The 15,377-nt window shown below is 39.9% G+C and overlaps 2 protein-coding genes across 7 annotated transcripts in view; both read left to right on the top strand.

Annotated features, from left to right (window-relative positions):
• The window catches only part of dmc1 (DNA meiotic recombinase 1), a 53,184-nt gene extending 51,939 nt beyond the window's left edge, over window positions 1–1,245 (top strand). Inside the window, exon 13 of the mRNA XM_063061511.1 lies at window positions 885–1,245. Coding sequence (XP_062917581.1) covers window positions 885–954 — 70 coding nt within the window. The 3' untranslated portion in view covers window positions 955–1,245. The remainder of the gene's footprint in view (window positions 1–884) is intronic.
• Window positions 1,246–4,679: 3,434 nt separating this feature from the next.
• LOC134353982 (probable ATP-dependent RNA helicase DDX17) overlaps window positions 4,680–15,377 on the top strand; it is a 29,485-nt gene continuing 18,787 nt past the window's right edge. For all 6 annotated transcript variants that reach the window (XR_010019707.1, XR_010019708.1, XR_010019709.1 and 3 more), the window contains exons 1-8: window positions 4,680–4,836; window positions 5,574–5,727; window positions 9,360–9,456; window positions 10,890–11,023; window positions 12,913–12,978; window positions 13,791–13,932; window positions 14,854–15,014; window positions 15,195–15,367. Coding sequence is in view for 3 of the 6 variants with exons in the window: in XM_063062600.1 (XP_062918670.1) it covers window positions 4,790–4,836; window positions 5,574–5,727; window positions 9,360–9,456; window positions 10,890–11,023; window positions 12,913–12,978; window positions 13,791–13,932; window positions 14,854–15,014; window positions 15,195–15,367 (974 nt within the window). In the remaining 3 variants the exon portion in view is untranslated. The remainder of the gene's footprint in view (window positions 4,837–5,573; window positions 5,728–9,359; window positions 9,457–10,889; window positions 11,024–12,912; window positions 12,979–13,790; window positions 13,933–14,853; window positions 15,015–15,194; window positions 15,368–15,377) is intronic.

Here is a 15,377-nt window from a genome sequence, read left to right as displayed (position 1 = left end):
ATGTGCTGATCAAGCTGTAAGTTCATCTACTTTACCAGTCAAATTTCTTACATTAAATTAGCTAGAGTATAATCTTCCATTCCTCCCATGTGGTTCATCGCCCTCATGCATGCTTTGCTGAGTGGATTGACTTCTATACTTGACATCAACTCCCCACTAACTACATTCTCTTTTAAATTAGTTTAAACCCTTCTCGACAGCACCAACCTTCCCTCAACGATGTTCCACCTCAAATGAAACCTGTCCAGCTTACATAGGTTGTCTGACAATCTTAACATGGTTTTTAACAACATTGAGATGGCGGGCTCTTTAGAGTAATAAAGATGCATGGTATCTAAGGAAAGGTGACAAATTGGATTTCATTTTGGCTCAGTGACAGGAAGCAAGGATGGAAGGATCCTTGGCTAAGGGGTCAAAACCAAAGTTCACAATTTTAAAGTAATTGGTAGGAGGATTAGAAAGAAATGTATTTTTTCACTCTGAGGGCAGCAGTGGTCTGGAATTCAATGTCTAAACCTCTCATCACATTTACAAGTTGCTTTTGTGCTTGATCCACAGCCCTGAAGATCACAGCTTTTAATGTGCTGGAAGGTTGCATTAGGTTAGGTTGCTTTTTATTGATTGCTACAAGAATGAGTAGAATGGCCTCTTGTATAATATTTTCAGTGATTTCCATGATGCTGACGAGATATTGCCTCATACATGTTTTAAGGAAAACTGCAAGTGCAGGATAGAAAAAGGGCAAAGAGGAATATGCCAATAGGGTGATGAAGTAAAATTAGGTGGGAGAGGGTTTCTATGGAGCAAAAGCACCAAAGAGTTGCATCAATTGCCTGTTGTTGTATTCTTTATTTCATGCAAAGGTTTTTTCCCCTTGTTTTCAGCCCAGATTTACCAGAGAATGAAGCCACTTTTGCCATTACTGCTGGAGGAATTAGTGATGCAAAGGAGTGAGGCTTCCAGAACAGAGATGAGCATGATATTTTGAGTTTCCTGAGTACTAATTTGTTTAACTATTAAAGTATAGAAATTTAAAAGATTACAAGGTAATTCAGGTTTACATTTAAAAAACTGTGAAAAATCAGTTTTTTGTCAAGTAATGTACGATTTGATATCCAACCTCTGTTTTGTCTAGGCATGTTCAAAATTAGGCACTCCCAAATTCCTGGAAGTAAATCACATTGAGAGACTACAACAATATTACAAAATAAATAGTAGAACTCTTTTGCATACAAACCTGAGTTTGATTGGATTATAGGATGGTATTTAATTGTACTATAACATGCCATAGAATTAATCCATGTGTCTTTTATGATTTAGTATTATGTACTTGCAGTTTAGGCAGTGGTCTGCAATGCAACAACAAAAGTATAACTTAATGACATTCTTTAAAAAGCTTTTTCCATTCACTGCAGATATAGAGGCACATACTAAATATTTATTTGGATATATATATATATATATATATATATATATATATAAAAAACCTATTAATACAGTAATTCACATGTCCCCTTCATAACTGTCTATTGCCACATCCTTAGTAGCACTGCACATAACACACCTGGAAAATCTTCAGTCTGTATGATAGATATATACAGATAAGTAGAGCCCACACAGTTGAATCTTGTATTGGAGTATTACCTGTCAAATATTTGATATACACACCCTTTTTGTAATAAATTATTCAGTATGCCAAGGCAATGAGAAACAGTCATAAATGCTATAAAGTAATATTTATCTCAATATTTAGCTGAGAGAGAATTAAACCTTAAGATCACAGAAGGCTGAACGTCATTTTAAAATCAATTCCTGAATAAGGACTGCCAGCCAAAGTCATTACCCACACTTTTCCCTGGCGCACATGAACATGGGGGGATCTTGATGCTGTGAATCCCGCAGACATCAGTGAGGACTCGGGGGACAAGATCCAGGAAACGTCTCCAAAGGGTTTTGGCAGAAGGCAAAGCTGGAACTCAGCTTAACTTTCTCCAAAACTGCCAAGGAAGCTAACAGTTTTTAAATGTTTATGTCATTTTTATTAGAAGCATATTAAATAATTACAAGCGATTATAAACATTAGTCAAATGATTTGTGTTTTAAGGCAACTTGCATTTCCATTCCCTATTTAAGTTGTCGCTATTCATTCCAGCAGCATCTGTCACTCAGTAGGTTCTGGACTTATTGAGTGTTTATAGATCAGGGAATTACTTCAGTGCCAATAGATGGAAACTGGTAGTTTTCCATCAGAATTTTTGACCACACCCAGGAAGATTTGGGTTTTATTTTGCATTTTAATGTACTGTAACTCACTTATGGACTGTTACTCGGTAGACCAATTCACTATCCCCCCCCCCGCCCCCAATCCAGGCTGTACATTCTTTTTCAGCCTGGACACAGGATACTATGGCAAAATTTGTGTATTTGTACGTGAGAGCTTAGCATCCTGTTGATCCTGTATTTGCTATGCTATTATTCCTGTTGTGCAATTGCTTTCTCTTGTCACTATACCAGCGTTGACACTGTAATAGCTGGAATGTGTTAAGTTTCGTTTGAGTGAATGAAGGATGACAGCAGAGTCCTTAGTTTTGTTTTCTTCTTAGATTATTTCAAAAGTAGAACTAGAAATCAAACTGCTGATTGTCATTATCAAAATGTTGAATTGATAAATTTGTTATTCTTAATGGTTGGTAGCTTTCTTCATCTGTAAATCTTTGAAGAGGAAATAGAACTTTGAATAACTTATTAATATTTAAAGATACACAACATGATACACATCTTTTTTGCAACTCTCTGGCATGTTTATTATAACCATTATAAGACACAATTTTCAATGGTTGTTGAAAACTTCTAAATTTTACCGTGTCATATCTATTGTTATCTCTGCCTGTGCCTCTTTCCAAACTATGAAATAAATAAAAAGGTTTACAACAGGAAAAGATCTTTCTGAGCCAAGTAAACTTATTCTTTGAAGATATTGTCAAAATAACAACAGTTATTTCTATTAAAAACAGTTGGAGATTGTATGCATCTCAAAATCACATTCCTTCATGATTGATTTCACAACACATATGGTCAACTGAAACACGCTGAGCATCAAGACTGAGTTTCAATATGATGTGGCAAGCTGAAAGTTTTTTTTCCATTCGGTCAAAAGTGATGATGCCTTGAGCAGGGCAATTATATTTTCATTTAAAAATTAGTCATAAGTACATTAATAAGGGAAGTTTATCCCTTTCCAATAAAAGCATACATTGGCCAATGTAAACGGCCTCCTTAACAGACAATTTATTTGGTATCTTGTTAAGTTTAGTTTTTTTCTCAGAAATACTTTTGTCTAACTGGTTTAATTCGTAGCTGATCTGCAGACACTAAGTGCAAAGACTTTTAGTTTCACATTGCAGGTCACCCAAATATTTAGTACCTAAAAAACAAATTTTTAAAAAATCTCAAGAGTTTTCAGAGATAAACATTAAGCCCTGAGGCCCTCCTTAGTAGAAGTGGTTTCAGATATTTTAGCTAAAATACATGCAAAATTGAGTTATTTCATTTTCACTTTCCCACTCCCCCAAACCTTCTACTGCTGGAACAGCCCTACAGCAGGGCTCTAGGTGTTTGAACTTTCCTCCCACAATGGACTTCACCAGCTTCAACCTTTCCCTGTATCTGTGCTCTAGGGCTTTGACCTTCCCTGTACCCCTGGGTTATGGGGCTTTGACCTCCCCTCTACACCTCAGCAGTGGGTTTTGACCTTCCCTGTATACTGGACTAAGGGCTTTGACCTTCCAACTAAAGCTGGGCTATGAGGCTTCGATTCCCCCCTCCCACCCACCCAAATACCTGGTCTATGAGGTTTGATCTTCCCAGTACACCTGGGCTGTGGGGCACTGACCTTCCCCGTAAACCTGGGCTGTGGGGCACTGACCTTCCCCCTACACCTGGGCTGTGGGGCACTGACCTTCCCCCTACACCTGGGCTGTGGGGCACTGACCTTCCCCCGTACACCTGGGCTGTGGGGCACCGACCTTTCCCCGTACACCTGGGCTGTGGGGCACTGACCATCCCCGTACACCTGAGCTGTGGGGCTTTGACTTTTCCCCCACACCTGGGCTGTGGGGCACTGACCACCCCATACACCTGGGCTGTGGGGCACTGACCTTGCCACGTACACCTGGGCTGTGGGGCACTGACCATCCCCGTACACCTGGGCTGTGGGGCACTGACCATCCCCATACACCTGGGCTATGGGGCTTTGACTTTTCCCCCACACCTGGGCTGTGGGGCATAGGGGGCTTTTTGATTCCTACACCTCGGCTACGAGGATTTGACCTTGCTACCCATAGACCTGAGCCATGGGCTTTAGCCCTTCCACAAACCCGGAGTAGAGGGGTTTGACCTTTACTCCCATTTTGGCTATGTCCAACCCCTGGTCACACTAAACGTCTATTCCCAAACAAGAGAAAAATCTGCAGATGCTGGTAATCCAAAGAACACACACAATGCTGCAGGAACTCAGCAGGCCAGGCAGCACCTATGGAAAAACAGAACAGTACAGTACAGACGTTCCGGTTTCACCGGGGCTGGGAGAACAAACAACTAACCTGCCTCCCTCCCCCGCCTCCCGGCGCGCCGTGATTGGTGGAGATGCCGTTTGGGGCGCGCGACTCCGCCGGCCGTTGACGTCACTGTTGCTGGGCGGAGCGGGTTCCGGCGGGTGGAGCTGAGGTCGGGTGAGCGACGGACGTGTACGGCTCTTTCCTTGTTCCTTCAGGAGGAAAATCGACGGAAAATGAGAGGTTTTGGCGGAGAACGCGATCGTGGCCGAGACAGGGGAAGGTAAGGCGAGGAACCGGGCTACTTTAAAGAGGGGTGAGGCCGAGAATCGAGGTAAATCCGATTAATTAGGCAGCATCAGACTCGGGCCTTGTCGAAACACCCGACTGAAGGCTAAATTATCAGTAGCCCTAGCCGCGAAACATCGGTGCCTGACAGTAATGACTCTTGGCCTGGTTTATGCGGCTCACCGTTTGGGTAAGCCGGTTCATTCCGGTTGGTGCCGATCACCATGAATAGACGAAGCTGGTCCCGCCTTCCGTTGTTTTCCAGCTCGGATTGGAGGGATTGGCGTGTACTGCCCCTCTGACTGGTTAGTTTGCCTGCTGGTGAATTCTTCATACCGATTGGCTGAGATGTTGTCAATTATCATTCCACTCACATCCGGGACTTTAGCTGATGCAGTGATGACGTAATTGACAGTAAAGAGCGGAAATTGGGAGGCTGGTTTGGGTACTGCATCACCAAGACGAGGCCTCTTGGAGTCTCTGATCTCCGTCCGCAAATGCTGCTTGGCCATGTGTTTTTAATTCAAAATAAAACCGCAGATACTGGCAAACATGCTGGAAATAATCAGCAACTTAGATAACCTTTGTAGAAGAAGTATTTTAACATCTCACCTGCAAATGTTTTCTTAGTGGTTAATAAATGCTGTCTGTTAGTTCAGTAATCAATATGACTAGTGCATACACGTGTTGTTTGTGTTCTTGTTTCTGACGGATCTGATTTCTCTGCAACAGCAATGGGCCACGGTTTGGTGGAGGCTCATCACTGGGCAAGAAGTTTGGACAGCCTGGGGAACGTCTTAGAAAAAAGAAGTGGGACATGGATGAGCTACCAAAATTTGAGAAGAATTTTTACGTAGAGCATCCTGAAGTGGTTAGATTAACCCCAGTACGTATCATTCTGTTGTATAATATTCCAAGTGAAAGCTTGTTATTCATGGTGCCTATTCTGCTTGCTGAATTGGATGTTAGGGTTATGATGTATTAATTTTGGTTATGATATTGGCACAACCACAATGTTACTAATTTTACCTTAGCTCTTGGTCCTAACAATTCCCAACCTACAGTATTGTGCAGAAGTTTGAAGCACTTGTAAAATAATTATGTAAAGTGAAGATTATTTCAAAACTGATGAAATTAGAAGTTTCTAAATATCTAAAAGAGCAGTAAACAGAAAAAAAATTAAATCAAATCAATATTTGCTATGACCACCCTTTACCTTTAAAACTGCATCAATTCTCTCGGGTACACTGTTAGTTCTAACCTGCAGTTTTATAAGGAAATTAGCTGCTAGGTTGATCCAAGCATCTTGGAGAACTTGCCTCAGTTCTTCTGTGAACTTTGTCTCGCTTGCTTTTGTCTCTCCAGATAATCCTAGACAGCCTTGATGATGTTGAGATCAAGGCTCTGTGAAGGCCATAGTATCTGTTGCGGAACTTGTTCTTTTCGTTGAAGATAATGTTATGACCTTGGTCATGTGTTTGGGTCATTGTCCTGCTACAAAATAAGTTGGGACCAATCAGGCCCCTTCATGATGCTATTATGTGATGGATAAGAATATGTTTGTGCTTCTCAGCATTGAGGATTCCACTCATTCTGACTAGGTCACCAATTCCATTTGCAGAAATGCAGCCCCAAACCTGCGAAGAACCTCCGCCAAGCCTCATTGTTGGCTGCAGACACTTGTCCATGTAGCGCTGTCAGGTTCTTCTTTAGACAAACTGCCTCCTGTTTGGGCCAGAAATATCACATTTTGCTTTGTCAGTCCATAGCACCCCAGTCCTTGTGCTTTTGTTCGTAGGCTTTGTTTCCATTTTGGAGGAATGGCTTTTTGGCAGCAAATCTTGCATGAAGACCACTTCTGACAAGACTTCACCAGCCTGTAAAAGGGTGTAATTAGGTTCCAATGTCTCTGTGAGTTCAGAGCTGATAGCAGTGGATTTCTCCCATTTAGAAGGGACATCAGTTTGATGTGTCTCTCATTTGCTGCACTCAGTTTCCGTGGCCAACCACTGTGTTTCTGATCCTCAACCTAGCGTGTTTCTTTGCTTCTTCAGAAGAGCTTGGACAACACATCTTGAAACTCCTGTCTGCTGCAGAATTTCTGCTTGGGAGAGACCTTGCTGATGCAGGATAACCTTGTGTCTTCTTGTTATGCTCACTCTTGCCATGATGATTTGAAGGTTAAATTGTCACATCTGTTACATCCACACATTTTAGTTTTCTTGTCCTTAGTCCAGTTTGATTCCTTCTACACCAGTCTCTGTTTTAGTTAGTCAGCTGAGTTCATTCAACTCATTATGTCATTGATCATTAACTCCTGTTTGTTATCTTTATTTAATCACGCACTGGGCTGTATACCTACAAAGTAATCAAGTTTTTATTTGAAGAGTGGTCTACATGTCTTTACCTTTAATGAAATACAACAAATCTCTTACATTTAATTTTTTGAAAAATAAATGTCTGGAAATCTAAAATTTGCTATTTTCTGGTGACAGTAATGAAAAAATGCATTTTGCAGAATATGTTGCATATACAACAGTTCATCTCTGTGTGACAGGTGAACACACATCATAGTCCCTGCTTTATTATTTTGTACATTTTTGCACATTGGTACATATTAGATTATTACGATTTTACACTTATTATTAGTTAAGCACACTGCTAAGTGTGTTTTTAAATGTTGCTGCTGTGACGAAAGAATTTCCCACTCAGAATCAATAAAGTATTATTAGAAGACAAAAAATAACCATCTAAAACAAAACTAAAAAATCTAGGATGTAAAGACTTTTGCACAGTTCTGTATATCAAAGTCAGTCACCTCTGCCTAGAATCTATTTGGGAATTGAGCCTCTTTGGCAGAGAATCTCACTCCACCCTGTGGGTATAAGTTGCTGCAGTTCAGTAACGAGAAGACTTTTGCACAGTATTGTATATTGATTTTTTTTACATTGCCAAGATTGCTACTGATATGAAACTAACAACTACACAGGTAATTAAGGCTAATGTGGATGAGGTTAATGAAAGGGGTTCATGGCACTAAATAGGTTAGGACTTCCTGGTTTAGATGAAAGTGGTCTCATTAGCCATTGAAAAAAAATCTGATCGGGCATGGTAGGATAGCTGCAAGGACTATAATTCCCCTAATTTAGGGGTCTAGAATTTATGATCACTGTCTCAAAATAACAGTTGAGTATCTAGAAATGAAATTTGGTCAAACAGAATATGTGAATTTGTTTGAGGTAGTATATTCTAGATTACAATCTGTTCCTCCTTGGGTGCTTGCAGATTAGATCTTTGTGTCTTCTGGATACTAAGTGCTAGATTTATATCTTCATTTACCAAACCTGCATCATTTTGAATAATTCAAATGATCCTATAGCCTTCTCTGTGATTGTGGGAAGTTATTGTGACAGTTGGCATCCATTTTAGAAACCTGGCAGTGTTGGAAAACTGACAGAAATTTACGACATTGGGGATGGGGTTTATGAATGTTTGTGTAATGTAAGTTCTTAAGTAGTATATAGTGCAAACCAAAAGTATAAAAATATTGTTGCTTTCAGTCTGCAACTGAAGATGTTTCCGACTCTTTACCTGGTGACACCAATAAATCTGTTAGATAATTCTGTTAGCAAGCACTTAAAAAAAAATTGGGGGAACTATTTACTAAGATTTGGCTTGAATATCCTAGATAATGGTACAGAATGCACAGGTCAGGTGAGTTAATTGGGAAGGTAATTATGTGATTAAATGTTTAGTTAGCAGTGCAGTAAGATGCAACAAGATGTTAAGTTGGCAGAGCTTTATTGTGGATGCAGGTGTGTGCATGCACATTTCATTAGGAAGATAGAAATGTGAGCTGCACTTTTTAAAAGAGTGGATTCTGGCAATAGGAACTAAAATTACAGACGGGTCTGGAAAACAGCGTTTATAGGTTAGCAATATAAAAAATGTGAAATTGTTGGGATTTATTTCCAGAGATAAAGAACTTGGAGTGAATGTGTAAATTTGCATTGGACCCTAATCAGTTTTCACCTCTCAGGTCATGATTGACAAGCAGGAGGAATTGGAAAATTGATTCATACAGGGTCTGCCAGAACTGAAGAGAAAACACCGCTTGGTAAGGGACACGGGTTCATCTGTGTAGACGAGGGGAATAGGAAGATATGCTGAAAAGGCAAAATGGAAGGAATTAACGTGGAGCATCAACAACCATTTTTCAGTTTTATATAGATCTCTGTACCTTCTAAGCTGAAATGTTGAAGCATCTTAAAGTATTTAGGGGTCCTGCCAAGTAGGTTTTAGAGACAATAATGGGAACATATATTTTAAGGTAAGTGGCATGTAATTTAGCAGATCTTGGAAAAACCTAGAAACACATTTGGACTGATAAATTGAAGGAATGCCAGTGGTATTGTCACTGATGTTTTGGATTTTGTCATTGCTGTCTTGCGACAAGGAGCTTAGCTTATTACTGAAGTTGAAAACTTAATTTGGATTGCTTTTTGACTCTCTCGGCAGTTTGAAGTGGATGATTTCCGTCGGAAGAAAGAAATTACTACAAAGGGAACGGACTGCCCAAAGCCAGTGTTCCAATTTCATCAAGCCAATTTCCCTTGTGAGTTTATCAAATGTGTCACTTTCATCTCATCAGCTTAACTACAGTGAAATTGCCAGATTCTAATTTTGCAGCTTTGAAAATCAGGAAGCAGCTCTTTCAGTGCAGTAGCCTGTTGTACTAAATCATTTTGAATCTATGTTATGTTGATTAGTGTTTCCAATGTCACATTGATTATGTTAAAAACAAAATTACAGGAGAAAGTCACCATGCGTGGATCTTAAAGCTTTCTCAACTGAGTGTGAAATCTAATTGACCTTAGCACCATTGCCTCAATTGAACACTTTCAGTCCTTTGCAGATTAAAGCTTCTTATAAATATTCTTCTAATCATATGTATCTTAATATTTGCCGTCAGTGTATTCCATGACACATGATTGCAGTGTGGTGGAAACACCTTCCTTGTGCAGTTTATACAGTAAATTGATGATTCAGACTTAGAAAAAAACTACCAGGTCTGCAGGGCATACTATTTGCAAATGCCATGATTAATGACTACTGACAGTTGGTCAAGGTCAAAGTGCGTCAATAGAGGGCCTGGAATAGATTACATCTCTCTTTTGCTTAACAATGGTCCTTGATCTAGAAGCAGTTCAATTCTACTGCACGTGATGTTACTCTGTGCAAGGTCCCATTGATAATGTTAAAAGAATCTAGTTCTGACAAAGAGACATAAAGTTAAATACTTTGAAGGAATTGAGTTATAATGCTCTTCAGTTATTATTTTACCTTAAGCTTCCTGCTCAGGATCTGCTCTCATGAAAGTATATATCTAAAAACAAATGTTTTCAAAATAGTTTCACATTAGTATTTGACTACATTTTGTTTAGTGTGTTGGGAATTCTGTAGCACTAATTACAGTTGAACAGAAATGCTTTAGTTCATCTAGATGTGTTTTGTGTGTGTACTACATTCCTTATCAGGTCACTCCTGTAATTTGTATGAAGTTCCTGTTACTTCTGATTTAAAGTTGTCAACCTGAAACATAAAGCTCTGTTTCTCTTCATAGAAAGTGTCTGAACTGAATATTTCCCGTGTTTTGCTTCATTTTAGATGTCGAGCAGTTTTTTCATAATCTTGTTAAATTTTTCATAATTTGCTGTTAAACGAAGGATTAGAGTGCATGCTTTCACTATGATACAGCATGTTGTATGACATCAGTAACCACACTGAATGCATTTTAGTCCGGACTGTCTGGTAGTAGACTTGTTACCTGAGAACAGAAGATGGGTTACTAATGGAGAAAAGCAAAATCTCTGATACTGAAGCTCTGTCAGAGTGCAAACCTCCTTTGATTTGCATTATGATGGAGTGTTATATTACATCAGCCTGGCCACAGCATTTCTCTGCTCTGGTACTGGCTAATTGGTTTACTGTACTATATTCTAGATTTTTTTAAAGTGTCTAGCATTAATATTTTGCTACTTTTCCTAGCCTATGTGATGGATGTTCTGTGTTCGCTGAATTTTGTGGAGCCGACGCCAATACAGTGCCAGGGCTTTCCGGTAGCACTTAGTGGGCGTGATATGGTTGGAATTGCACAGACTGGATCTGGCAAAACTCTGGCTGTACGTACTTCTAGTATTTTTCCTTTTCATTCTTAGTTTACCACTCGAGCAAGCAACGCTTGAATACAGTTTTCTTTGTGGTAGCATGCAATGGGGTCTGCAGGTTTGAATCCTTCAATGTCAATAGCTGCAAAAATGTTTTCTTTTCATTTTTCTCATTGATGCCACAAATGTAGAACACCACAGTCAGTAATATTATGGCCCACCATATTCCTGTCACCACAGCTGCAGGGAAGCTGAGGTTCAATTCTCGGTCAATGCAGACTGCCAAAAGGCATATTGGGAGTAGCATCAGGAATGCCAAAAAAATAAAGTGCCAGTACTGTGGAAACTACAGATGCTCTGAATAGGAAATGCAGCGTGCAGTATTTCAGGGATAGTGATTCAACAATCCAGATCAAATTAATGCTCTACACTCCTGTCACATTCACATCTAGTCAAAAATGGTGGGCAATTAAACATGCAATAAGTGGGGGGAACTCATGAGTGTTAATGTCAAGGCAGGAAGTACTCACAGTCATGACCATCCACTGACAATGAATGAATGATCCATTTCGGCTTATGAAGCCAGTCTCCATCTGATTCCATTTATTGCTTGATATTCAGTATTATTTTATGTCATTTCTAGTACACAAATATAAAGGAGAACAAAATAATTGTTACTCCAGATCGGATGCAGCACAAAAAAGGACAATAATATAAAGGACACCATGATAATTTTTTTTTAAAGTATTGTAAATATGATACTGTGCAAAAGTCTTGGGCACATATATAGCAGGGGTGCCTAAAATTTTTGCACGGTACTATAGTAATTTTATGTATTGCATTGTACTGCTGCCACAGAAAAAAACAAATTTAATGACATATGTGAATGATAAGCTTGATTCCGATGTGGGTCTCTATTGTGGACAGAAAGGGGATAGGGAGGTGTGGGGGGGAATATCATGATTGGGAAGGGGTGGAAAGCACTGGAGAGAGATTCTGTAAGATCAATAAGCCACTTGTTTGGAATCAAATGACCTTGCTTGGTGTCTCAGGGCTATATGTATATGTGCCTGAGACTTTTACATGGTATTGAATACATACTGAAGATATCAGTTATATATTTATGAATTATATGTCCATAAATTGGCATTAGGCAAAGGAGTAGCTGTACATAAGGTGATTAACAAAAGATGATAAAGTAGAGACGGTTGGGGGTGTGGAGAGGTGGGTTAGTGGGTGGAGATGTTGATCAGCCTTACTGCCTTGGGAAAGTAACTGTTTTTGAGTCTGGTTAGTCCTGGTTTGGATGCTATATAGCCTCCTCCCTGATGATATCCAGAAACATTTGAACGCCCTAAGGGATGGATTCTCTGTAAAGGCTGTGGGACTAGATAATGTCCCAACTATAGAACTAGACTTGCAATGCAGAACTAGGCATGCTTTTAGCTGAAATGTTCCAGTGCAGTTATAATTGTGACATCTACTGAACAATGAGGCAAGTTGCCTCGGTATTTGGTAATTAGCCAGATTGGATTGCAGTGTGTTCTACACTCAGTCGTTAGCAGACTGTTGGTGACTGCTAACACCAAGAAGGCAGAATTTCAAGTGGCATCAATGGGCCATGGTAAAACTTGTATGGGCACAAGCTGTGCAGCCTTCTACAAAATGCACTCCAATTCCTTGCCTGGGTGGCTCTGACAGTATCTTACAAATTCACGGTCTGTTTGTCTGTCTAGGACAAGAGCAGCAGGCACATTGTATTGGTTAGTTTGAATATACAGAAGATTTATTTTAGGTGGCATTACAAAATTCATTTTTGGTCGTTTTAATAGAAGAGTTAAATCATCTTGTAAGTAAATATATTAAATGATTAATTTATGACTGAGGATTTCTTTAATTTCCAGTATTTATTGCCAGCCATCGTACACATTAACCACCAGCCATTCCTCGAGCGAGGTGACGGCCCCATTGTAAGTTCTTTAATTTAGACTTAAGTTACATTACGAGTATTTTTCTTAAATTGCTTGTTTTCTATGGTGGGTTTATAGTTGGGAGTAAGTTCACCAAATTATGACATTTAAAGATGCCTTAAGCTTCTATTGCCCTATATAAGAGCAATCTAAACAGAACTTGTAAGGAACTTGGAAATCTGAAAAACCTGGCATTCAGTGGGCGACCTGGTATTAAGAGCCCTAAGCTCACCGGCTCCATCTGTTGGGTTGTGAATTTCCTGTAAAGGAATTGGAGAAACTAGAGTGAACAAAAAAAATGAACTGCTGGAAAACACTCTTACTTTCCACCTCCGATTTCTACAGATGCTATCTGGCCTGCTAATTATTCTCAGCAGTTTAAGCATTTCAGTTACTAGCTCTGTGTTGAGTTGAGTATATTCAATGTCTAGCCTGTTTGAATCTTGGATACCAAGGGAGATACAGTATTATGAAATAGAATTGCATGACCTGTTTCTTCTCCCAGGTGAGAGGGGGTAGGTTCAAAGGGGGGATGTGAGAGTTTTAAGTTTTTTTACTCAGTGTGGTGGATTCCTGGGATGTAAATACATTAAGAGGCCTTCAAGAGATGTTCATATAGGCACACGGAAATGAGGTAGATGGAGGGGTATGGATGTTGTGTAGATAGGAAGGATTGGTTTTTGGGGAGGGGGGCAAGTTTGATTGACCTTTTAACTGGTTTGGCACAACATTGTGGGCCAAAGGGCCTGTTCCTGTGCTGTACTGTTCTGTAACTGGGTACTGAGAGTATTTCTGTGTTTCTCCTTCCACAGTGCTTGGTGTTGGCACCAACACGAGAGCTGGCGCAGCAGGTGCAGCTGGTTGCTGAAGACTATGGGAAATCTTCACGAATAAAGAGTACCTGTATTTATGGTGGTGCCCCTAAAGGCCCTCAGATCCGGGACCTGGAGAGAGGTATGTGGGACAATGACAGGCCATACTTTTTGTTTCACAGGATTATGTCTGTGCAGATCCTGGGGCCTATTGTATATGTTGATCTTACTCTGAAGCTCTGTGGCTACTTGTGTAATTTCAGGCCTTCCTAGTCCATCATTGAGCTTATTTTAAAAGAGTAACAAAAGAGTACTGTTGAGAGCAGTGCAGTTGATACGGTTAACATGGGCTTATATAAGGTCTTCGACCAGTTACCATATTGAAGAGTGGTCCTAAAAGTTGGAGCCCAGGGAATCCAAGGAAAGTTGGAAAATTAGGTTTAAAATTGGCTTGGCAGTAGGGAACAGGATGATGGTAGAGAAGGGTGCTTTTATGATTGGAAGCCTATAATTAATGTATGTGTATACCATAGAGATTGCTGGTTATAATTATGTTAACTATTCAGATATGAGTACAGGAAGGTACAACTACAAGTTTGCAGATTATGCAGGTAATTATGTTGTTGATGTTAAGAAGCATGATTTTGGACAAACCACGACCTTGATGACTTGGTAAGATATTAACAGCAGTGGCTGATTGGAATTTAATCACAATATGAAACTCTTCATTTTTGCAGACTCGCTGGGTAGGATATACACAGTGTGTGATGGGGCCTTCTGAGTATTGAGGTTGATGTAGATATATAAGTCCAAGAATACTTTTAAGGGCAGCACAGTTAAATAAGGTGGTAAAGAGGGTCCATTTGATGCTGTTCTTTCACCTAAGCATTGAATGTAATAGTGTTATTAACAGTACAACTTTATAACTGATTGATTAGCTCTCCGCTGGAGTAGAGTATCGTCAACGTATCAGAAGAACATGATTGTAATTGGAGAAGAAATTCACTAGGATGTTGCTTAACATGGATCATTTGCTTTCTGTTGTATTTTTGTCTTGTTCTAGGAGTGGAAATCTGTATTGCAACACCAGGCCGTTTGATTGACTTTTTGGAAGCTGGAAAGACTAATCTCCGTCGTTGCACTTACCTGGTACTTGATGAGGCTGATCGTATGTTGGATATGGGCTTTGAGCCTCAGATTCGGAAAATTGTGGAGCAAATTCGGGTAGGATTTCCTTTCCTTGTTATAACAATTGCTGTTATATACCTTGAACCCAAACATTCCTCATTCTGTCACAGTGGAAAGTAATGACAGAGTATTCAGGGGATTAGAAATTATGGGAAATCATAATTGGTGACATGGTTTCATGGTGGAGACCAAAAAACGTTCCTTTGTTTCTTTTAGCCGGACAGACAGACTCTGATGTGGAGTGCCACTTGGCCAAAAGAGGTCAGACAACTAGCTGAGGACTTCTTACGGGATTACATCCAGATCAATGTTGGAGCCCTGGAACTGAGTGCCAACCACAACATCCTTCAAATTGTTGATGTGTGTCAGGAGACGGAGAAGGACCTGAAGTGAGTTGTA

This window comes from Mobula hypostoma, chromosome 11, assembly GCF_963921235.1.
Source record: "Mobula hypostoma chromosome 11, sMobHyp1.1, whole genome shotgun sequence".
Classification (NCBI taxonomy): Eukaryota; Metazoa; Chordata; class Chondrichthyes; order Myliobatiformes; family Myliobatidae; genus Mobula; species Mobula hypostoma.
This window is presented reverse-complemented; position numbering and strand designations above follow the sequence as displayed.